The sequence below is a fragment of the Branchiostoma floridae genome, chromosome 16 (genome assembly GCF_000003815.2).
Source record: "Branchiostoma floridae strain S238N-H82 chromosome 16, Bfl_VNyyK, whole genome shotgun sequence".
In the NCBI taxonomy this organism is placed as follows: Eukaryota; Metazoa; Chordata; class Leptocardii; order Amphioxiformes; family Branchiostomatidae; genus Branchiostoma; species Branchiostoma floridae.
In genome coordinates this window covers 14,762,742-14,789,117 of record NC_049994.1, presented here as the reverse complement: position 1 = coordinate 14,789,117, position 26,376 = coordinate 14,762,742, and the positions used below count along the sequence as shown (strand labels likewise).

Sequence of the window (26,376 nt, the reverse complement as noted above, 5' to 3'; positions counted from 1 at the left end):
ATCGACAGAAGACCTTGATGGATGCGTTCCCTTCTTCAGCTACCTGAGTGCTAGTAATGCTAATCCACGTGAGCCAGACTCCTATGAGTGTACAATGCTGATGAACGTGTAAATGCAAAACGTTGTTAAACTAACTCCTGCAATTTGGCAAGTTTTGACAAGTTTTATTACAAGATGTACGGCATTGCAGCAGTGAATTGGCTTAATTGCGCCTACATTTAAATACAATAAAAACGGGTGTAGTAAAATCCGTACACAATATTATTTAATTTGTTGCACAGGCTTCATAAACCTTTTTGAAACGGAACCAACGATATTACTAATAGCTAACATTGTTACTGTGATCCAAGACGTCAAGAGGTTTACAGATTTAGTAAATATTTCTTTCCTTATCTTAGCAAATCTTTCGTTACCTCAATTCTTAGCTTTGCTCTTTAGCATCATTCTGTTGCTTATATTAGTTTGATTTTATTTCGTTAATACGTATCTGTCTTTGTTTAATCTTATCTAGAATTTTGTCTGGCGCTGTAATGTAGGTTTGTACATGAGTGTAGCGCCACTATGTTTAGGTCTTTGTCTACTACAACAGTTCTGATGAATAATGATAAAAGATGTTTAAGAATTGTCACTAAAAATGCATCATAGACATAGATACATATATGTTTGGCTTCCCTCTCTAAGCTTCCCAGCTATATACCAAGAATAAGCGAATGCACTTTGGCCAGATGACAAGGCAAACATTTAAAGCAATCAGCCATGTCCACAAAATTTTCGTCTCCAACAGGTTAAACCATTAGGACTGCAGTAAGCTGCCCAGCAATCGATTTCAGCATTACAAACTACTGCTCACTGTTGCGGGTTCACCAACCGACCCTGCGGCCTCCAGCTTTCTGTATCTGTATCTAAAATTTATATAGCCGGTAGAACCGCCCTTCGGCATAACACACCAGCTTCGCAAGCACGCTGCGGGGCAGCAGCTGGTTATATTACACTGAAGAACCCGTCACACCTAGCTTTTGCAAGCGTTCTTTAAAACTATTCAGAGAAAATGCCCCTACTGTGCTTTGTAATAACAAAATACCATACCGGGTCGCCAAGTCACCAAAAGCATATCAAAGGTGCACGCATAACTATAAAATGTAAGCAAATATCGAATCAAAATCTGACTATATTGAAGTCATTACAGTGGCTTTGGCAACAGATTCCACCTTCGTCACCCATCCGTTTTCTTTAAGTTGCGACAGAACGACCTTACAGTTCGGAACCCCATTCCACATGTTTCAATTGCTCTGCGCATTTGCAAGTCTCCAGCGGCCAAGTAGCAAGACGGCCCGCTATCACACCGCCAGGGATTGATGAGGGAGTAATTTGGGGGATGTAATTTAATAAAGGCGGCAGGATGCAGAGTCATCAATCCCGAACGATCTACAGTGGCAACCTTAAGGTGGACTCTCAGTGCACTTGGGGCACTGGTGCGGCACTGGGGGTTCGAAGATGACTCAACGAATTTCAGAGATAAAGAACGAATTTTCTTCCGTTTCGTGTATTTTGTTATCTTCTAAGTCATCGTTATACATTACGTAATATCCGCACCCGTGCCCCAAGTGCAGTGAGAGTCCACCTTTAGGACCAGGTAGGCACAGTCGCATATTCGGCTAATCTGTTTTAGTATAAGACGCATCTGATTTGATGGTGCTGCGCGATATTTATGTGTAGGAGGAATGCGCTTATGATGTGACATACCTTTGGCTGTAGGCAAGTAGACACTATAAGGTATTCCTGTACTACTCCTACGATGTACACCCACGGTTGTTATAGTGACATGTTTATCGGTGTAGGCTGCATACACGCGTTAAGGCTAGAGTAGCGGCGGATAGTAGCGGCACAGCTTGTTGTGCGGCTGTACAGTTGGTGTTCTGCTGCAGCTGTGGGTGGGTGTCAATGGATGGAAAACACACCTATCAACTCACAGGAGAGTACCGTTTCACCTTGAGAAGGTAAGAAATGTAATCATTTACAATGTCTTCATTTGGGCCGAATACAGGGATGTTCTTATTCATAAGTACATTGATGTTTTTAAGGATTGCCGTCAGCAATACTTTGTAGATGTACTGGTAAGACAATATGGAGTTCCCAGCAGAGCAGACTTTAAAGAATAGGTAAGGCCAACGCTATAGCCGTGTATATATGAGGCTTTTGTATTCTTATGATATCTAAGCATGGTGTTTAAACAACGCAAGTCAGAAGATAAATGTTACTCCTAAGGGTAGGATTCTTGTGTAAAGCCTGGATCATGCTGGGAGTGGCGGGAAACGTTTTGGAGACAAACCGTAGCTTCTATGGGGTGCTTAGCTTATTGACATCTTTCTGGTATTCGGTATTTTGTTCTAGTGTGCTCTTTGTAAGGGCACATGGACAACGTCTAGGCACTCACTATAGCAGCATCTCTTCTCCCTAAGTCAGAAACATCAAGCTTGGGCAAGCTCGACCAACTATATGATAGACAAAGCAGGGGCTCGAGATATGCCAAGCCCATTTGGCCGGGATGCTTTCGATCTAATCATACCTACTCTTTTCGACAAATGTGGCGTTTTTACGTGTTGAGTTGGGCTATGCATATGGCATTGATGAAAAAAAAAGAATCTGTATCGGTCTACTGGTATAAACACCTTACGGCGCAATACACTTAGCTTATTGAAATCCTTCTGGCATTAGGTGGGTTGTGGGATATCAGCATTAATAAGACCCAAGATCCTCGTTTATCCATTTATCTATAAGCTTTTTCTGCCTTTACCGACCGGTATAACTAGCTTATATGGAGTTACGCAATACCAGAATAGAAATAACTAATGGCAAGTCTCTCAAGTAGAAAATCATCTCATGCACATTGCAACACATACACGGAACAATAGGTTCTCATTTTTCTTCTTTCACCCTGGAATTGCCGCTGGAGTTCTATGACTTTAGTATATGTTTTCCTGTCTACGTGTATTTCCTTTATCTAAGGCATGTATTTGCATGCATTTGCTGCTTTTTACGATTTACAGCATGTGTGAAACTTTTTTTTGTTGCAAATCAGCGAAATGGCTGAAAATTTATGCATACGCGGATGTCACCCATATAATCAAATCACCATGGCCATATGTGTACCCCATGGACGTCATGCAATAACACAATAGAATTCACTAAGTGATACGAAGTCCTGGTCATCGACGACATGTAACAAACCACAATCATCCATAGGCGTTCTGTTAAGGATCGCCTGTTTTAGTAAATGCTAAACAGGTGGGCGATTCTAGTGTGGTTATTCATATTTCATATATATCATCACAGAAAGATGTGGTCAAAGCAAAACTGCCTAACCTCTTACAAAAGCGAAACACTTCTTTGGATGGCAATGTAATCTGTAAACTTGGACCAAAGCACAACACGTGAAAATGTATACTAAACTTCACAAATGGAGGTTTGAACTCTCCATCTAAGGGCGCGGGCACATAGATCACATAGGGCATTTAGGACGACAATCATGTACGTCTGCAGCAAAGTTAAACTGTCTTGGTGCAAAAAATGCTGTTTTTAATCCATGTCAGTCACAGCCTACTTTAAAATTCCTTACAATACATCAAAATCGTACGACGATCGCGCGACCTATGTGACCGCGCCCTTACGTAACGATTGGTTTTGTAAGCTATAACAGCCCGTATGGCCAGCTATCCTAATTACAAAATAGTCATTATTCTATCGTAATGAAGATATCGCTGTCATTATCGGTTCCAATTCAACACCATTTCATGGTTTTCGCAATCAATACGCATCATGTCCCTTAATGTTCATCAATCAATTAATGACACCCTACAGCGATGTAGCAGAATGCATCAGTTGATTTGAACATATCATGTAGGATGTAATGTCATGTTATTGTCGATAAAGTCATGTAGGATACCAAAATTTTGTATTGAAAAAAAAAAGTAACATACTGTCAAACCTGCCCAAGCGGTTACCTCTTCAAACCGTTCACCTGGCCATATCGGTGACATTCTTTCGAACCTGAAAATTTTCCCACATCACGCGTCCTGACCAAAACGGTCATCTGTCCAACACGTTCACGTATAATGTGGACCCAACAGGGTCGGAATCCCTGCCCAAGAAAAATCTTTGGTACATTTGGACTATTTGCCATAGATTCCGACGGCAAAACAGGATGGGTAAAGAATGCATGGTTTGGGACAATCTTCAGTTGATTTGAATATGTAGGATCCCCAATGTTTTTATTGAAAAAGATGCTACAGCATTTTCATAATTTGGACAAAGTAAGAATCTTGGACACAGAAGAAGCTTTCAACCATCCCTCAACAAAGACGGAGGGCGAAATAAATTTTCTTCAATTTATGGTCCACTGCTCACCAAGTATCGTTTACTATGTACATATCGTGACATCGTAGAAGCAGAGGATTGCTCATTCCTTGATAAAGACTGGAGATGGAAACTTTTTGTGTTAGAAATTACAGATCAACTTTGTTTCAGGAGGACATTAATAATTCCCTACGCAATGTGTGGCTAATGACTTAGGTACAAATCAAGGGTTTGTGTTTTGTTAATTGAGAAGTTTTCCTTGAATTGTTTAGAAATTAAGAAGTTCTGCTGCTAATGACTCAGTGTCTGCACTTTGTCTTGTTGATAATCAATGTTGGGAATTATGATTGAATTTTGAAGTGTTGATCTAATGAGTCCATCAGTCAACCAATCGCTCAACGGAAAACAGTAATGTTTACCCAAGGCTGATTGACATGCATTCATTTGAGCACATTTCCGACAAATTAAAAACAAAATGATAATAACAGAATGAAAAGAAAAAAAAGCAGAGGGCAGAAGCCTATGCAGCTTTTCATGGCAGAATAAAAACAATGTAATAGTATAACGTTAGCAATGAAACGTAATGTACATAATCGTAAATTGCATCTTTTATTCCTAGCGATTGATGATTCTGGTGCCAGCTTTGAGAAACCTGACGTGATTTATCTTTCACTTGAATACAAATTGCCACCGTTGCCGTTTCACCGGTCGTGTTAACAGGGTAGTTGTTTTATGGCATCAGTGGAAGGAAGGTTGCCTTATAGTGATTGAAAAATGAATGTCATGGGACTGGGGATCGTGGTCTGCGTTTGTTATCTTCAGATAGGTGTGAAATGCGATGTTGAGGATACCGGAATCAATGCAAGGCCTTGATGCGCACCCATTAAACATCACCATCGCATAACAATTGCATGCGGCCCATGAATTAATTAACGCAACGGAGAGAATGAAGGGTGATTGCTGTACCTGGTGACAAGCGCTTCATGAAGAAGCGAAACGTGGTTCATGGAATGTGCGATGCCACATCGGATGGTAACCTTTCTGGGATGTCTGGTTGGGCATCACTCGACTTTTACTGGTCTCCAGAGAAACACCTGCATCGTTTAGATATACAAAACAGGTTTGTGGCTGATGTCTAGAAGATGCAGCACAGGAGAATGCTGTACGTTTCAGCTGTCTGACACGCTACAGGTAAGGGTTTTCTTCTTAAGATTCACCATTCAGTCGAAGTCCTCAGTGTTCTTACATACTATCAGTTGCCACAGACAATAACTGTGACAAGCGCTGTTGTAGATACTGTTCTTTTAGGGATTTTTAGTAGTCTGAAAAGGTACTGGTAACAATTTCCTAAAGGACCACAATTTGACCTGATCGAAACGATACTATGCAATATCATCAGGCATCACAGAAAGGAACGGTGACCAGGGATGTGTTCTATCAGCCGATACCTTGTAATTCGCACTCCTGAACTCTAAATATTCTCCATAGTGTGTCATCAGCCATATCCCAATTGGTTAAATAGGGTAGATCTGCATGGTCGGTATAGCAAGCCTTCGATGTAGCACAGCAAACATATACCTGATGCACGGAGTTTCTATGTATATGGTATAGATGGCAGTAAGATACATGGTGTCAAGTAGTACGCTTCTTTAATCTCCGATCCATATTGACAAAAGCAATTGTTGTCTTGTTGAAAAGGATAATTTTTGCCCAATGTAACAATTTCTACATATTCTGACAGATCTTGAATATGGTTCAAGTTATGTTTACAAACTACAGTGATATACTGTGACAAAATTAGCATAAAGTACAAAGCATTTCACTTGATTTTTTATTATTTGTCAACATTTTGAAATTCGGGACCTGTGCTCTGACACATACGTCATGTTGAGTATCTTAAACCATTCAACTTTGGAACAAGAGAACGTAGCATTATCAATTTCCATGATAATCATGATCTATTGACAATAGAATCGATTACTAATAGTTCATCCTGTAAGGTCAACCATGCTTTGTCTGCGAAATGGCGTCATTTTTGCCTTGTCAATTGTGTATCAATAGGATACCCCATTCTCCAATTCCCTAACCTTTGAGTATAACTAACATAGACGTGCTTAGCAGAGCATACAAGACAGACATTATTATTATCTACCCATTCGAATCCAAACTGTAAGATTCTATCAGTTTAGACTAAGATTTTACATCAGAGACGTGGTGTTACGGAGCAACTATAAGCTGCTTTCAATGTCTATCATGGCATTTCATGGCAATAATGCATATTGCATGGTGATAGTTATGGCGATGTATGCGTTGTCCTTGTGAGACTTAGTGCTCCAGTAGACGAGAGGGTGGAGAAGGAATTGCACGCCCCTCCTTCACCATAAATAGGCATGTACAGGTCAGGCAAACAGGTTGCCGAACCCACCGGCAATAGTCTGTTTGCCTGCTCATCTAGGAGAATCCGAGAATGTTTTGTCCTACCTTAAATCCCAGGAAGAATAGGAATCTAGTTACACAGTTTTCTTTTGTTCACAGTTTTCATCAGTTTGTCAATACATTTTCTGATGCCAATGTTTTTCTGTTCACTTTCACAATTGAGTACAAAGTTAGTAAGTATTGCAACAATATACATCCTATGTAAATGGCATAGAATCTATTTGCAAGCTAATGTTAAAGCCGAAGTTGACGAAAAACTTCTGGTGTTGTAATATGTATTTCTACTATCAATACGTTACTTAATTGCTGAATAAACAACATGCTAGCATGTCACAATGACACATAGAATTTACATTGTTTATCCTTAGTTACAAAAGCAAGTTGGCATGCATTCTGTTGGATAATTTCTGCTTTGACTTCATGGCCCCAAAGGGATACTAAAGGGAGAAATGTGAATAGAAAATCTTTCTGTAAAAGCTTTTGGATGGTAAAGTCTGGCTGCAAATTTATTTGTCTCATGGCTGCAACATGATATCATTTATATTCTACTCAGTTCAAAAAACAAGTTGGCAGGCATTGTGTTGGATAATTTCTGCGTTGATTTCATGGCCCCAAAAGGATACTAAAGGTAGAAATTTGGACGGTACAGTCTTCGCAAAATTGGCTACAGATTCATTTGTCTCATTGCTGTAACCATGCAAACAAGTCATAATTACCCTTGGGTAGTGTCGTATTCGAATGGGTATTACTTGGGAGGATTAGTTCAAATCATTAACAACATTTTAAGGCCAGGTATAGCACTGGATTACCGAGAATCACGACATGGGTGCACTTAACGAGGGAACGCACTTTGATTCTATTGCACGCACGGGAGTATCAATTCACTAAAGGTGTGAAGCTAGGGTATAAAACACGGCATTACATTATATGAGGAATTACTCAGTTACAGCAGGGCGCGAAGGCCATGGACACAACCCGTAGGGTTTCCCTTTCTTTCGTAACGAATTCTTTATTCCTCTTCGGCATTTCTTTTGTGGGGTTGTTTCAAATCCAAAGGAGACTTAAACATCAGTATTTCGAAATACTCTTCTGCATCCAGAAGAAATCTTACCTTTCCTTAGTAACGACTGCTTTATTCCTATTCGCATTTCTTTTGTGGGGTTGTTTCAAATCCAAATAAGATTTAAACATCAGTATTTCAAAGTTATCTTCTTCATCTAGAAGAAATATGAGCCTAGGATCCCACACGAGTTCGAAGACATTTGATGTATATATAGCTTCATGGTACAAGAAGCAGCTCACTTTGATTTTCAGTTGCTGACAACTACGTGTCGACAAGAGGCAAAACGTTCATCAATCAAGTAGGGCAGTCACCGCGCAATACCTGCGCTTCTCTTTCAACCTGTAGGGAACCAGATCGTTTGTATTTAGTCTCTGCCAAAGCTTCGCTGCCAAACTATTGGTTCGATTTCTTGGTTCTAAATTTTCCTGCCAGATGCGGATCCGTGCAATACCTGAGCTTCTCTTTCAACCTTAAGAAAACCGTGGAAGATCGTTTGTGTTCAGTCTCTACCGAAGCTTTGCGGCCGAACTATTGGTTCTATTACTAGATTCTACTTCTTCTTGCGCTTCTCTTTCCTCTGAAGAAAACCGTCTGCAGATGATCGTTTGATTTCAGTCTCTGCCAAAGCTTCGCTGCCAAACTATTGGTTCGATTTCTAGGTTCTACTTTTTCCTGCCAGATGCGGAGGCCTGTTGATTGCTTGAATTGTTAGCGGGCTCCTTACACCAATCGATTCGTGTCAACGATTGTGCTTCACATAAAATGCAATTAACGGACAGAAATTGCCCCCACTATGAATTTAAATCACATGTTCAATAGCGATATTTATGGATTCCGCTAGCGAGTTGGGGAGAGCCCCTGAAATGAAGGACTCCTACTTGTCCGATGAACAACAGCATGTCTTTCATTAATCTCGCGATATCTCATTAATCTCGTGATATCTCATTAATCTCGCGATATTTCATTAATCTCGTGATATCTCATTAATCTCGCGATATTTCAGCATGAAACTGTGTTGCGATACATGTATTTCATTAATCTCGCGATATTTCAATGACTTCTGGTCTACCCTTAATTGCACTGAAACAAAAGGTCCCAGGATCAATTCTGGACATCTCTTAAGCTAGATGTACAAAGGACCAGAGGCAATGGATGCAATGCTGTAATCTGCTACAGCACGCAGAGATAGAGGCAAATTTGTCGAAAGACACATTTTCCTTTTACCAGCAGTTCAGCAAAAGTATTGATTGTTATACTCACGGATAGCAGTGAGTGCAAAAGTCCCACCACCAAACGAGAAAGTGTTTGAAACAAGCCCCAAACTTCTACATCCCTACGGCTGGTCATCTATTTGACTGGTGGATGTATGGATGAAGGGGAGGGGGGGGGGGCTAAAACAAATTTAAATTGATGAGCATATTTGCCTCACACTGCAGACAATAAGACACAGCCCACTTTATATCCCATTGTACAAACTGACACAGCCTTCAGTGACACGTTCCGGAGTAATGTCCGGTTAATGTTGAGCAGAACGTGTCATTTCAGCAACACAAAGGCTTCCCAGAAATGGTCCCAGCGTCGTTCCGGACCGTGTAACCAGATAAAGCCTCAGTACTCATTGAGAAAGACGTGCTATCTCCGATGGCGTTGGAGCGTGATTGCCCGTACATGGGCCAGGTCCGGACTGATATCGCCGGACCATGTCTTTTTCAAAGGGCAGAGGAATGTTCACGATAAGGCCAGAGCTTCTCCTGCCGTACAAATGGGAACAATAAGTCAGCTTGACCCATGGCTCGGGGAGGTGCACTTTGTTTTTTCCGAGAATCGATACAAAGCTCGCTACGTTCCAGGGAACATGGCTTATTTATGTCCCCGGGAATGTCATCATCAGTCACGGTATGGGCGGGGGGTGTGGGGGGGGGGGGGGGGCAGAGGAGAACGCTCCTGTTTAGCCCCCATTCCACAAGACGCCGGTGGCGCTGCGCTCCCACTGCGACCTAAATAGGATATGTGTAACCATTTATTTCATACTGTGTATACCACAGATCATGTAAAAGTGTGACTGAGACGACATCAAAACACACAAAGTGTTTGTTTCTTTTCTATACAATTCGTTGAGCGATCTGTGAAATTTTAGGTCGCAGCTGAGAGAGCGCGATGAGAGCGCCTTCCTAGTGGAAAGGGGGTACAAGCCCTCATTTTACTAGACGGCGACGGCGCTGCGATCTCTCTACGACTTAAATTGGATTTGTGTAATCCTTGACGCTATGATTGAGATATCATGTAAAATCTTGAAAAAAAAAAGACTGAAAAGACAACAAAAAAACAAAAAGATAAGTTTTTGCCTATGAAATCTGTTTAGCGATCTGACAAAGGTCACCACCCTGGTGGGATGGGTTGTATAATCAGGCCACCATTCCACTAGACGGTGTGCAAAATGTTTAAGTTTGATTGAAAAGACTTTGAAGCCCAACTGTGAAATTCGTCAAGCTCTCTGTAACATCACTCGGTCGCGAAGTCGATGCCCCAGAAGAATGTGAATACATATTAGGCTTACTTTTCTCTGGAAAAGGAGGCCGCTAAGGACTATATTCAGTGACCAAATGATTTGTGTGGCCCTTGATTTCATAATTGGATAAGGCTGCAAGATGTAAATACATGCCGACACAGCACAAATATGTTCTCCATCTATAAAACTCGTTGAGCTCTTTGTCAATTCGCCCGGTCACAGCGATGCCGCTGCCCCAGAAGAATGCGCCGGTTACACAGATGTGTTCTAGCAGATTAACAACGACAGGGAAATTTTGGGGTTTCCTGGCACGGTCATCAAAATGGAGACAGGCCATGTAAAACTGAGAATTACATTATCTATCTGTCTCTACATAGTCTCGATATATCACCCAATAAAGGAAGTTAAGATGTGGGAAGTACGAAACTATGAAAGGTTTGCTGATTTTTGTTGTCCTGGCATTGTGTATTTCTGTCTCAAATTTTGTAAGTTGGCCATATTCAGTAACAGGCATTATAATGATAAGAGTCTATACTCTTTGTTTTATTCAAGAATTTGATACATTCATTTGATATCACTAAAGAAGATTGTGTATATGAAAAATACCGCATTCTTCTAATCTTTTTTGATGGGATCGATATTTTGCTGTAACGTTGAGTACTTTAAAATCATCTAATTCTACGACTAATATACACGTCAACCCAATCCCCTTCCTTTCTGTGCCAAGTGGAAATCGTCTCTCTCATTAAGATATCAAACTTTATATAATTTTACGACTTCAAAAGTTATTTCAATTATATCTGGACTGTGTTAAGCTCCAGATTCTTCTCACCTTTGTGATATTTTACAGTAAATACTTAAGAATAATCTAACTTCAAAGTTATCACAATTTCGGATATAACTGCCAAAACCTCTCCTCTCCCCCCACGTCAACCCAATACCCTTTCCTTTCTGTGGCTGGTAGAATTCGCTTCTCAAGCTTTTTCTTTCAATCAATTACATATGGTATATGTTCAACTCAACATTCTTCTCTCCTTTGTGAGAGATAGTCTACAGTAGATATTCTAAAATCATCTATTCCACAACTTCAAAACTCATCACAATCTCGGACATAACTGCCAAAACGTCTCCACTGATATGTCACGTCAACCTAATTCTCCTTCTTTTCGACTTCAAAAGTGATTATATCTGGACTATGTTAAACTCCAGATTCTTCTCACCTTTGCGATATTTTACTACAGTAAATACTTTAGAATAATCTAACTTCAAAGTTATCACAATTTCGGATATAACTGCCAAAACCTCTCCTCTATCCCCACGTCAACCCAACACCCTTTCCTTTCTGTGGCTGGTAGAATTCGCTTCTCAAGTTTTTTCTTTCAATCAATTACATATGGCATATGTTCTTCTCTCCTTTGTGAGAGATAGTCTACAGTAGATATTCTAAAGTCATCTAATTCCACAACTTCAAAACTCATCACAATCTCGGACATAACTGCCAAAACTTCTCCACTGATATGTCACGTCAACCCAATTCTCATTCTTTTCTGAGGCAAGCGGAAATCGTCTCTACTCTCTACCATTGAAGTATCAAATTTAATCTAATTTTACGACTTCAAAAGTTATTTCAATTATATCTGGACTATATTAAACTCCAAATCTTCTCTCCTTTGTGATAGATAGTTTGCAGTCAATACTTTAAAGTCATCTAATTCCACAACTTCAAAAGTTATTACAATGTCGGACATAACTGCCAAAACTTCTCCTCTGATATACACGTCAACCCAATTCTCCTTCCTTTCCGTGGCAAGCGGAAATCGTCTCTCCCATTGAAGTATCTCACCACGCGGAACCGCTTTTGGGTTTCCGGATCAATAGAACGATCGCTACATCTTGTCAGCATTCGTTATTTATGCCGTTTGCAAGATAGTTAACGGGCGAGCCGTGATTGTAGCGCGCCGGTCATGATGGGTTCCAGCTCCGCTGAGGATTCAGCATCGATGGCCAAATATGACGCATGATGTGCTTTGACAGTTTGAATGGTGGTAACGACATTCCCATGAAGTAAGTCCTACAAACCGTGCTACCGTAGTCTGTGCGGTCAGAATGGGCGACGAGATGTCCGATGGAAGCCGGAATGAGCTCCATCAATTTCAATTTCGTGCTGCCCATGCGCGCCAACAGGTTTCACGGGAGCTGTTGGAGGCGATGGAAACAGTCTCCTCTCCAGTGAGCAGGGTCAATACTCGGGTGGGCATAAAGCTGCGGGGTCAAGCCGGAGATCTCGGAGATCACGTAAAAGCCCATTTGTATCAGCATTCTCCTCAATCTTCTCTTTGTGGCTTTCAGTTAAGGGTGCTTGGCCCGCGATAGCCCGAACGGAAGGCTGCACCGTCCCCGTTGAGCCGGCACATCGAGCATCGCGGAGCGGAGCACGCTGTCCTGGCACCGCTGTGGTGGGTCGCTGGCGCCGCTCAGGTAAGCACCCTTTCCACTAGACGGTGATCGCGCTGCGCTCTCACTGTGACCAAATAGGATATGTGTAACCTTTGATTTTATACTGCGTATATCGTACAGCATGTAAAAGTGTGACTGAGAGGACAGGAAAACACACAAAGTGTAAATAAATTCGTTTCTTTTCTATACAATTCTTTGAGCGATGTGTCAGATTCTATGTCGTAGAGAGTACGCGGCGAGAGCGTCGTCCTAGTGGAAAGGGGTAGTAGGAATACAGATTTAAAGTCAAGTCGTGGATTATTTTAAAAGCCGATCCTATGAGTTTAGCGCACTGTATTTCAAGATGGGATACGAATAGATTTTGTCTCAGTATATATACTGCAATCTATGAAACTTTGATCTATGAAAGATTTGGGTCGCTGGCACTCAGGTAGGAATACAGATTTAAAGTCAAGTCGTGGATTATTTTAATGGCTGATCGTATCAGTTTAATGCTCTGTATTTCAAGATGAGAATAGATTTTGTCTCAGTACACTACTACTACTACTAGTACAGTGTATATATTGCAATTTATAGAACTGTACCTAGATTTTTTGAACGATGTAAACATGAACTTCTGTATTCAGTTGCCTTTCAAATGTTACTCTTAAAATGAGTACCTTCAAGCCGTGGATTATTTTAAAAGCTGATCCCATCAGTTTAATGCACCGTCTTTCAAGATGAGACACGAATACATTTTGTCTTAGTATATATACTGCAATCTATATACTTTACTTACATTTATCTCAAACGCTATAAACATGAATTTCAGTTTTTAGTTGCCTTTCAAATGTTACTCTTAACTTAGGTAATTCCTTCAGACGATACATTTATAATTGCTTTTGTTGTTGCCCATCAGAGGGCAATGTGCTTTGTCCGTAGAGAAAAGATCCAAATTGAAGTTTTATTTGTTGTCGATGAATATAGATGCCAGATACTGCGTGTTTATTACAGTGTTAAGTCCCTGGGTGCTACCTGCGGAGGTTTACTACACAATCTCGTGTAATACATAGTACTTCATAAAACGCCTTGTAAAACCTGTCTGTAAAAGATCTAGATATAAAAGATAACTGAACCGTGGATGGTTGATATGTCGCTCACTCGCGTTGCAGTCAAGAAGGTTGTCTGGTTGAAGGTATCTTCTTGACTTTAGGGTGATTCTCCCAGAATGTGTGTGCATGTATATACTAAAACAATGCGGACTCATCAAGTCAACAATAAGTGGCATGTTGAATGTATTTTTTTTTGTAGAAAATATCAAGTGAAAATATCAAATCTACAGAAATCTTAATATAGGCAAAGAGATTCTCATTATAGAAAAGCCATGGTTCTGCATACCCATTGCAAAGCTGGGGGGTTGGGGGGTGAAACATGAGTTTGCGTCTATGGCTATATATAACGCTCAGTCCACGTTATCTGCAATATGCATGCACTTGCCTTTAATGATGATTTGTACATGTTCATGCTGTATATTTCATGTTCCTGTACCTGTCTGTCATGTAGTTATGTTCAAAAGGACCACAGAAAGAGTAGCTACAATGGGCATGTATATTGCTAACTTAAAGCTAATTGTGGATCTAAATGAACATCGCTGGTCATACGACGCTTATAAGCTTCTCATAACAATTTCGTATCCGAACAGCGGTATGACCTTCGTGGCAACGTGCACATTGGATATTCCAAAGAAGAACAGTTCGCTATCAGTGCGATAATGCGATAATGGAGATCAATTAGCGAGACAGCATCTATAATTTGCCAACTTTTCACCTTAATCAAATCATGTCAGTCTGAGGCTGTCACGGACAGGGTAAGTGTTTCCCCTCGGTCGGCTTCTCCTGGCGTTATTCATGACATGGACTTGGCCTCTTGCCCTGGTGGTAATCAGAATAATTTGTCATCAGTTATGGGCTGAACGGCAACCGCTCACCCGGTATCTGTAAGCCTCGATGTTCTAACACGAGGGGTAACGCTAGTTCACCTTTATCCGTGGGGTGACCTTTATCCGTTGTCTTTAAAAACAGCACATTTAGGAGTATTAAGTCTGATGGCAGTGATTTCAAATTTGCAATATTTTCAAAATGTTCAGATTTTAAACCACCGTCCGTCGACATCATATCCCAAAATATGTTTTTTTTCTTACAAACAACGAATATAAGTTACCCTCGGATAAAGATAAATTAGCGTTGCATGTCAGGGAAGCTATGAAGGCAATAACAACATTCTTAAGCAAAGAGGGGGGTACAAAAATATACATAGCAATACTGCATGCCAGGCAAATAAATCATCAGTTATGGGCTGAATGACAACTCTGTATCTGTACGCCACGCTGTTCTACCACAAGGGGCACATGCCATGGATGCTATGAAGGCAATAAGAACATTCTTGAATAAAGGGGGTCTTACAAAAATATACGATGAAAACTTTCCATACAAATTCTTTGTTTTAATACTAGAGTCCACCAAGCCATCCTACGGGATTATAGAGTGGAATTCGGAGAAAATAGGAGGAATATTTGGGCAAGAGAGTCGGCACGCGGGAAGGGTATCATTTTCTCTTAAAAACGCATATGGAAAAGACACTCCCTAGGCAAATTATTCTTCCTATAGCGAGAGTAGTTAGTCCGGTAAAGAATACGGAATACGTTATTTGATGGCTTTTCATAACTACCTTTATGACCAGGAGTCGCCGTTGCCTTTAAATTTGGACTAAAGCCGTGTGCATTAGTGGTGTCCTTAGTGACGCAGTGACTCAAGATGTTCAGGCTTCCAAAATGGTTGACATCTTCACAGTTAAGTAACTTTTGATCAGTCAATGAGCATTAAAACTCTTATTGTGTCACACTCTTTCATGCACTGCTCAACCGGACAAGTCCAAACTAACAGGGGTTGTTTTATACCATTGCACCGGTGCAGTGCAAGGTTTGTTTTGACGACTTTTGTTGTTTTCATAATCTAAGAAACTTTTTATTGTATTGTACATATGTATCTCTCTCTGTTTCTCTCTCTCCTTCCCCCTATCTCTCCCTAGCTTGTATTAAACCATGCATCACTGAAGAACAGTGACGCTTCCTATACGGTCAAGGCCATTCAATCCCCTAATCTCCAGGCAGATTATACGGTAGCATAAGATAGTATCAAAAGCTGGCAGAGGAGTGAAGTCGGCTTAGAAGTGTGTTTTGCTACCGGGAAAATGCACACCTCTTGGCAGGCTACACTCCTTGTCCAGTTTAGTTCTATCTTATGCCATTGCAGGTCTGCTTGGAGATTAATTCAATCCGTCGTGTAGCAAAAGACTTTTATCAACACCTAGATAGAAATCCGCAGGTATCAGAGTGGTTACCACAGAAATGAAACAAGCTGCATTCTACAAATACCTGTATGTCACTCCTCTGTGTAAACGATGTCAGATTGTGCTGTGCGGAGTGAAAAATGGATATGGGTCGGCGTTCCCATTTACGGGTGATTGCTTCCTGCTAATGTCGTCTACAACACAATCTGGCAAATCTGTCAGAAAGATATCTTTCCATTTGATACATCAAATAAAGTCGTCAAATATGTCAGCCATTTGATCAGCCATTTGAAGATGGAAATGTTTTACTCTCCAAGTAGAGGTTAGACTCAGACTGTTTTTGGCGTTTTTTTATGTCTTTTATATCGGGCTTTCTATTTGTACCCTTTCTTGATGTCTCGCGGACGCTAAAAAGGAAGCCCTATAAAAACGACTAAAAACGTCAAAAAGCAGACGGAGCATAACCTCTGCTTGGAGAGTAGAAAGTTTTTGTTTTCTGGTATACTATTTGCGTAAATGAAAAGGATCTTGGAGTAAAAAAAACTAATTTTGAGTTGCAAAAGATTACAACAGAGTCGTAGCTTTTCAAAGACGAAGGCTATACTTTGCTCTCATGACATGACATGCTATTAAATCCATCGGGTGTATGTATGTCTTTTTGATGTTTTCGTACGGAAACTTAACGACGTGCATAAAATCACGATGACTAATCAGGCTTTATCCAACATATCATGACGTAGGAGCAACTTATCCCGGTAGTTAAAAGTAATCACATACAGGATCTGTTTGATCTCTTCTGGTACTTCCGCGCTCTAAGCCATCAGCCTGTCATATCGTCTTTTTATGGCATACACGAGAAGTAGTCATTACAACCGTTGCATGGTTATGGTTGTGAGGATCCCCAGATTTGGGGTTACGACCATCGCTACGAGGTGCGGGGCTTTGTTTGATAAATGGCCATCGGGTAAATAAGCCGGGAGATGTGATATGAGAAGCTTATGAGTGTGTGGCATCCATTAGTTATCAACATGGCCAGCGATGTTTATTCAGGTATACAATTAGCTTAGCATAATAGCAATAAACATGTACATTGCAGCTTGGCTTCCTGTGGTCCGTTGAAGCATACATCACTGGACAACACCTACATGACAAACATGAACATAACATATACAGCACGTGATATGAGAAGCTTATGAGTGTGGCATCCATTACTTATCAACATGTGACCAGCGATGTTTATTCAGGTATATCAGCTTAGCAATATGCATGTAGTACAATGCTAAACTTTCTTTCAACACAAAAGTACACATGTCAAGGAGGAACTTTAAGCATTGTACTATGATTACTACCAACACGGACGAGTTTGCATTATAATATACACGTACATTGTAACCAACTACTCGGCTTCCTGTGGTCCTTTTGAACATACATTACAGGACAAAAAACTACATGACACACAGGAACATAGCATATACAGCATGAACATATACATAAAATGCATAAGTGGTAAAAGACAAGTCTACATGAGGTCCATATGACATACAACGGGAAAAATCTTACAAGTACAGTTTCAAATCATTCCAGGTGTTGGACATGTTTCAGTCATTTACCAGCCAGCCAGCCAGGGGCCTTCCCAGAAAGCCTGTGTAAAGAGCACAGCCCTGCAATCACGTGTGTAATATTTGCCTCAATATTTGTCGTCCATCGCGATATGACCTTGCCTTCTTGAGGTAAAGCCCAGAATGTGTCATGAAGTCATATTGGGTGCATACAGAGCAGGCAATAACAAACTAGCCCAGCGTTAGAGGTACCTTTATGACAACATCTACATTTACAACGAGACAGATAAAATCTTAGTTACAACTCTATTTGTATAATCAAACTAATGGTTAGCAAATATGTGCACATCTAAGTTGCTTTGTTGTCAAGAAAATTGCAGTCGGTGTCTTTATTCACTTCAGTGTTGTCCTTCAGATCTTGAGACTGAAATAATTATCTAACTAGTGTTGGTGCCCCGATGAGCGGGTTCAGACGTCAGTGTCCAACATCTGTGAAAAGCATGGCAGTTGCGCTTTAATTAACACAATATATGATCCACTTTGAGTTCCGCTGGGATCAAAGATTGCGTTGATGGATGTACGTGTAGTGCAAAATGAAAGATTTGCCTTCACAACTTACGCACGATATGATCAAAGTTGTGAGCTGAAGCAATCGAGGCAGTCATGCTTATGTTCAAAGGAATACCCTCCAGCTATGATATGGCGCTATCGCCATGTGTTCCAAGGAAGCGTTTCTTGACGTTTATATGTCTTGAAGATCTCTTGATCTTCAAGATTCCTTGACTAACGCCATATGCACCACTGGCAACTAATATATAGATGCCTCTGATTCATAATTTAGAGTGATGGTGTCAAGGATTGTCTCAAGTTCACACAAGTACAAAATTGTTTAAGGGCACGTTGGGTGCATATCGTAAGTTATCGTTGGATGAAATTTTCAAGAACAATTCAAATGGTTGCAAATCCATGGGAGCTTTTCGCTGCGAATGACAAATTTGTCAGATAATATTTCATCACAGCGTCTTCAGGGAGAATATTGTCGATAAGGTATTGGTGAAAGAAGTCTGACTTGTGATATTTGAATTGATATAAAACCTCAAAGAAAAACATGCTTTTAGCAAACCAAAGCCTTCTTACCTCTCAATGGAATATCTATCTTTGCAAGACCTCTCGACGCAATCGATACGTTTTGTACATTTTCCGCATATTTGAACCGCCGTAAATCATCACAGGAACCCACACGACTGTGTCAAGGACTCCCGTGACTATAGCGCGGGTTCAGTCACAGCCGCAATATAGAAAATCTCTCAGCAATCATTAATCTTCCGTTTCCTGCTGCGGAAAGCGAAAAAAGTTACTTTTATGAGCGAGGAAGGACGCGCCAGGAGATTTTTTTGTTACGGTAATATTCTTGACATACCAACTATACTGTGTGGCGTAACTGGTAGAGTGTTGGGCTTGGAGCCTAGAGGTTCTGAGTTCGATACCCGCTGTTCCCCCGACGTTGTGCCTTTGGGAAAGGCACTTTACACGACCTTCCTCTCTGCACCCAGGTGTAAACATGGGTACCTGAGGTCGGGAAGGTAAAATACATCCTTTACCCTCTGTATGTACTCTATATGTGGCACAGTACGTTACTGAAACTCGAGTGCAGTGCCCCGTTGTCCTCGTCTGTCCGAAAGCAACTATACAGTGACGTTTGCAGGGTCTACAACTTTGTCTACAAATGAATTAACCTATTAGAAAGTACAAGCATATGTCGATATGAATAAATCAACATGTTGATTTTAACATATCGTTTACACTACTAATATTTCAGCATTCTTCGATGTATTTCTTCTTATTCTTCTACCTATATATGTAGTATGTATGTATGTAGGTATATCTACTCATATGATTTACATGTACATGTAATTAAATCTGTTTATAGGATGGAATGTATGAAATTCGTTTGAGCAAGCTGAAAGAAACATGAACAGATGTCACATAAACTAGAGACTTACCCACAGCGCAACCACTCTCTTCACGCCTTGTTACCTGTATATAAATACAGCAATGATACATGGATCCAACATAAAATCGATTGGTTTTCGCCTGCGGTAAAATATGTCCCAAAAGGCGGGTGCAATAAACTGTAAATACGTCATGTATCCGTCACGCTGCGTCAACTCAGGCCCCCTTTCCACTAGACGGCGATCGCGCTGCGCTCTCACTGCGACCTAAATAGGATATGTGTTATCTTCGTTTTTATTCTGGGTATATCATACAAAACGTCAAAATGTTACTGAGAAGACAACAAAACACACAAAGTGTAAAACGATTCATTTCTTTTCTATAGAATTCGTTGAGCGATATGAAACATTAGAGGCGAGTAGAACAGTTTTTACCCCAAGCTTGCTCCCTGGATTCGAACCCGCGACCTATCGCGCTGGACCCGGGCAGCCAAGCTCCCAAAACCAAGCAATTGCTACCGATGTCACCATAAAAGCTCAGAGCTCCTTGGCAAAGACAGTAGGCGCTACTTGAACCCACTGTTACAGACATGTCAAATTTGAGGTCGCAGAGAGAGCGCGGCGAGATCGCCGTCCTAGTGGAAAGGGGGTATTACTGCAGCACCACCGTGGTACAATGATGAATCAGGTGGTACTTTATTTGATAGAATCGCCGCGGCTCATCCCATCCCATGGTGCTGATGCACAAATCATGCGGAAGTCGCCGACGATTATGTGCTATATGGTATATACCGGTAATCTTAGACATAATTTTACCCCCAAAAATGATCACAGTTGTACAAAAATAATTCATATCATCCCCATAAAACGCAGGAACCTCTGGATACAAAGGGAATTTTACAGATATCTATCTTTTTCTATTCGCTTTCTTACATGATGAGTTATATGGGGGCCTTCCTTTAGCTATAAATTTCAATTGCTTTACATTTGCTTGGCACACTTCTATTGTTATGGGCGGGCCGACTACTACCTTTTCGCAGCCAGGGGATGAATTACGAGGAGCTTACAAGATATCTGCTGCAAACAGAGGTTGACTTATAATCAAAATTCTTCCTTTCGTTGCATGCGTCAAGGCGTTATATCTTAGTATTTTGTGTATCTCTTTCTTATTGAAGACCCCTGGCGTTGTGCTATTACTACTGCTTTGCCGAAGAAAGATCTAGTAGACTCAATTGTGCAAAAAGAGGTAGACTTAAATCAAAATTTGTCTTTCGTTGCATGCGTTAAGGCGTCATATCTTAGTATTATTTGTATCTCCTTCATATTGACGACCCCCTGGCGTTGTGCTAATATTACTGCTCCATCCCCGCCGTGCCCCCGACGTTGTGCCCTTGGGAAGTGCACTTTAAACGGCATTCCTCACTTCACCCAGGTGTAAAAATGGGTACCTGACTTCGATCGCGGAGGTAAAGGACTACCTTTACCTTCTGTCTGTACTGTGTTTGCGGCACTCTTGATGCACTAACTTGAGTGCAGTGCCACATTGTCCTCGTCTGTCCAAAAGCAAATAGAAAAACTTCTGCTTTGCCCAAAGAACATCTGGTAGACTCAATTGCGCACGGCAGCGAGAGAGAGAGATGTGAGGATTACAATTCTCCCTGAGGGGACATCGATCACGCTCTACCTTTATTACTTTATACCATGAATAATTGCAAATCCGCCTTAATTGAGATAGATCACCAGAAATCGTCCAAAGTAATGAAAGGGCTGGAGAGACCGTAATGCAGATTAAAAGAGGCTAAATCAGACATAAATGTTCATCAACCAACATGACAAATCATTGTTGTCTTACAAATGACAACTTTTAAATTTGTCGTAGATCCTATGGTTTAAATAGTTGCCCCCTTAAGGTGGTATCACTGCACCTGGGGCACCGATGCGGCCCTGCGGGGTTCAGGAGCTTAGTCAACGAATTTTAGAGATAAAGAACGAAGTTTCTTACATTTTGTGTATTTTTTTGCCAAATCTAAAGAACAAAAATCGGCGAAAATAACGCTACAGTGTCGCAGTGAACGAAAACCACAGTGCCACACCGGTGCACCAAGTGCAGTGAGATGCCTTCTTTACAGCTTCTGCCTCATGATTTACATCTTTGTTACTTTACAAATGACAACTTTTGTCCCATCGTTTAAATCTTTGTCGCCTCACAAATGACAACTTCTGTCCTCTGGTTTAAATCTTTGTCGCCTCACAAATGACAACTTCTGTCCCATCGTTTAAATCTTTGTCGCCTCACAAATGACAACTTCTGTCCCATCGTTTAAATCATTGTCACCTTACAAATGACAACTTCTGTCCCCTGGCTTGAATCTTTGTCGCCTCACAAATGACAACTTCTGTCCCCTGGCTTGAATCTTTGTCGCCTCACAAATGACAACTTCTGTCCCCTGGCTTGAATCTTTGTCGCCTCACAAATGACAATACCCCCGTTGCCATGTAATTATACCGTGTCGTCCATTTAACGCTCAGTGCGAATATTTCTAAGAATCAAAATTCATGATGCCAATAGTTAGGTATTATGCAATAGCCAGGTATTATGCAATATTCGGGTCTTATACAATATATGTCATCATTAGTGAAGAGGAGGGATTTGATCGTGACTGAGAATGAAGGGCACAGGTGGCATAGAGTCTTTGTAGAGGATTAACAACAATACTGTCTAAAGTGGCGGACCGCATGGGAAATATTGATCGGGTTCCTTTGCCAATCTCTGGTTGTCCAATCTGTTCTAACTAAGCATCTTCTGGCTCATCCATAGCATCAAGGTAGCAAATATCTGTCTTGTGTATGTTGAGAAGGCAAAAACAGAAGAAGAAATGTTGCCTGTAATTAAGACAGTGCAGTCAGACCAATAAATGGTAAGTGAAAAATTGAAGATTATGGATGCAGTCGCTGAAAGGATTTGAAACGTTCGAGATCTCCTGCCATACATCACACTGATGCAAACGCCTAGATTTGTTTAAACACTGTTTCCTTGTTGTATACTGTAAATGCATTAAAGTTCGCGGGGATTTAATTTCACGGTAACGTGAAAGAGAACTTTTTGCAGTGGTTTTAAGTTCGCGGTAGCCCAATGCACTGTAGTCTCTTACTGCCATGGATAAATGTTCGCGGTGGTTTTAAGTTCGTGGTGAAGCGGCCACCGCGAAAACCGCGAACGATAAACCACCGCGAATGTTTCTGCATTTACAGTAGTTATTTCTTTATGTATACATAAGCACAAGCCGGCAGATTCATGTTTGATGTATGTGAAATAAAGGCCAGGCAGGACTGAAAAGTGAAGGACGATCGACAAACCATAGATCATCCTTTACTTAAGAAATCCACGTTCAAGGCCGAGTGCGGAGACAAGAATAGCACAGAGCCTTAAAAGCCTTGGGGATAAAGATACCGTACAACGATCTGATAAAGGTGTTTTGTATTTGCATTTGCTAAACACGGCATAAAACCTTAGGGCATTATAACATGTGAATGATAAGACGTATAGGAAGATATATCTTTAGCCCTCTTGAAAAACGTGGCCAACTTGAAGGTTTATCTCGCCTTTGCAGAATACTGTGTATATATATTATGATTTATGGAGATATGATCTACTTGCGTTTCCCTTTATGTATTAAACGTGGGTAATCAATCATTTTCTGATACTGTACGCCCAATTGAAAACCATATATCATATATCATGGGTAGACAAGCTGTACATTCACTTTTTCCTTATCTTACAGGTAAATGGACTAAAGATCGGCCAGAATATTGCCACTGACGCTGGAAGAGGCACCAAGATGCAGCAACACAGCCTTCGTCTTCAACAACTTAGTGTTCTCTTCCTGTTAACGCTTCAGCAAGGCATTGGTGAAAGAACTGTTCGATCTCTGGTATTTAAAGCCTCTCTGGAAGAACATGCTGCTTACTCAGATGGTGTAGACCTTCCTAATGTCAATTCCTTTAAGCTGGGACAATACGGATTGGGTGAAGGAAACTTGCTGAAGACTAAGGTGCTGGGCGAAGAGCAAGCTGCACGAAATGACTACGGCAAGGCAAGCAGGATACGAAGGGACATCTTTCCACTGGTTAATGATCTACATTCCATGTTCATGTTTCCGTGGGAAGAACAGAAAGTTGTGAATGAAACATCGAAAACGAACAGTATGGGGAATGACATCCCTATGGCGGACATGCCAACCTCCTGGATCGGTATTGACGAATTTCTGCACGTCATCACGTGTCAGATGGACGTTGCCTGTAACCTGGGGATGCCGAACACCGCCTGCAGCTGTGACGATGTAGTCAATGAGTTTGGGGAGAAGAAGTGCATCCTACCCAAAGCGAGGATAACGCACCGATCAAAGACTACCAAAGGCATCATGGCGCTGTTCTGTGTTGGGGTGTCCCTCCCTCCGATGGACGATGGTAGTAATTACGACCTACAGACGAAGTGTAACATACTCGGTGCAGACGATGTGAAATATAGGGTATATGTTACTAAGGAGGACATAATTCCCGAAATACCGGACGAGGAGGCACTAATCAAGTACAAAGCGTGCTTGGAACCTGTTTAAAGAGACTTAGCTATCTTTGAAGATAGCCATATAATGAATCTCTCTTATAATTGCATCAATCGGTGTGGCAAATGGACAAATCATAATACTATGTACCCGAAATTGAGACACCTTAAAGGAAATATTAAATGTATATCCGATATGTTACGATATCGGTGGAGGTGGCATTTTGTAAAATATGAAAGTTTTGATCTTATACAACAAAGGCAAATAGTCTCTAAACAGGAGGGAATGCTTGCTGTCTCACAGAAAATGCTGCCAGTATGCACCAGTTCCTCACACAAATTATTTCTGTCCCGTTGAGTCAGTAATCGCACGTTTTGTAATCCCAAATTGCAAATTTGGTAAAATGAGACTGCTTTCAGAATACAACGTTAATTCACACAGAAAATACATACCTAGTTTTAATCATAAACTAATACTATTGTACTTTGTAGCGTTCATATTAGTTACCATCAGTAATTCAAAAAAATATCCGAGTCAAAAAAATGTAATAAACGTTATATGTGATAATATCAAGAAGTAAAAACATATCTGGTCTTGTCAGTTTTGTCATTGAAAACACGTTTATCGTGGCTGCAATTTCCTCTTGTGATCATCTTCAAATGTATGTTTCTTATGAATTACAAAGGGTTGTAGAATATGGAAAACTTACGTTGATGGCATTGCTGCCCCTACGGCCGGTGAGGCTATGGGACAGGTGAGGTGAGGTGAGGTAGAATAGTATGTATGTTGATTTTGTAGGGCTACTACTGACAGTCAGTGTAGTACAGTAGTAGAAGTAGTAGTAGCACATATAGTACTAGTAGTAGTACTGGTAGTAATAGTAGAAATAGTTGTAATGGTTTATTAGAGCAGACATAAACTACATTGCAATAAAATGGCTGTAGCGCTCAAGGCAGAGTAACCACATGAAATACGCCAACTCTATTTCCTCAAGTGACAGTAGTAGTAGTAGTAGTAGTAGTAATGGTTTATAAGTACAGACATGAAACAACATGAATACTGTGCAAAAAATTGAGACTACTACTAACAGTCAGTATAGTTCAGTAGTAGAAGTAGTAGTAGTATTACTAGTAGTAGTAATTGTTAGAGCAGACATAAACTACATTGTGCAACAAAATGCCTGCAGTGCTCAGCGCAGATTAACCACTTGAAATAAGCCAAATCTATTTCCTCAAGTGGAGGTCTCCCCCCACAGCTCACTTATTGCCGATCCATCCGTAGCTAACCGAAGGGATTTGTGAGCAGACAAGTAAAGCGCCATGATGTATTGAAACATAAATCAGCGGAAAATAATGGCTTCCCCTCCACACGTCATTGTAATTAAACTGTCGACAGACAGACTGTGACGGGTACCCATTCCACTGCCGCAAATCGGTTGGAATTGGCTAACAAGACTTGACGCCTCTGTGCTCTCACCGCGAACAAATTCCAATCACAGATCTGTAGTGTTACGCTAAATCGCATTAGAGGCCGAGGGATCGCAGCACGTATGGTAACTTAACGCTTAATTAAGTTATTTCCCTTGGTTGTGACTGATGACTGTGTCTGTAAGCATACCCCATGCTATTCTTAAATTCAACACAAGCATAGATCACCAATTCAGGATGCGCTTCACTGGGACTACTCTGAACATGAAACAAGTTCAGATGATGACTACTTACGTTTCATCAGATTGCAATTCCCGATTCCTCATCTAGATAGACGAGTGTTGAATTATGGTGGGGTCACACATGCGTATATATTCAAGTCCGTTTGAGGCACGTATGAAGCTCTTAGTTTCTACCAGGCTTTACAGGTCGCGGGAAAAATAGTACAAATTGGACGAATATAGATGCATAACATGCCAGATGAGTCAGCTGACCGAGAAGTATGATACGTGTGGGAAACTAGGTCAAACATTAACCGACATGAAGATATGACTTTGCTGTGTTATTTTCTAGCACGTAACCAATATTCTAAAGAATCATAAACAACTGGTTTCGTACGTTTATGAGGGTTAGACATTCAGGTGAACAATATTCAAATATAATCAAATCCCTACAAGAGATGGAACTGTATTGGAAAACTGATTTCGTATTACTATCAAACTACCAGAATG

The 26,376-nt window shown here is 40.8% G+C and overlaps 1 protein-coding gene across 1 annotated transcript; it reads left to right on the top strand.

The window, feature by feature from the left end:
* The first annotated feature begins 1,950 nt into the window (after nucleotides 1-1,950).
* LOC118403404 lies at nucleotides 1,951-24,593 on the top strand. The gene is made up of 3 exons (XM_035802114.1): nucleotides 1,951-1,997; nucleotides 12,711-12,839; nucleotides 23,439-24,593. Exon 3 carries the CDS (start codon nucleotides 23,496-23,498, stop codon nucleotides 24,270-24,272), a length of 777 nt encoding a protein of 258 aa, XP_035658007.1. The 5' UTR covers nucleotides 1,951-1,997; nucleotides 12,711-12,839; nucleotides 23,439-23,495; the 3' UTR covers nucleotides 24,273-24,593.
* Nucleotides 24,594-26,376: the final 1,783 nt, after the last annotated feature.

Bases quoted from the DNA above. Each gene is read 5' to 3' on its own strand.
- LOC118403404 (XM_035802114.1), top strand. From the start codon at position 23,496: ATGCAGCAACACAGCCTTCGTCTTCAACAACTTAGTGTTCTCTTCCTG.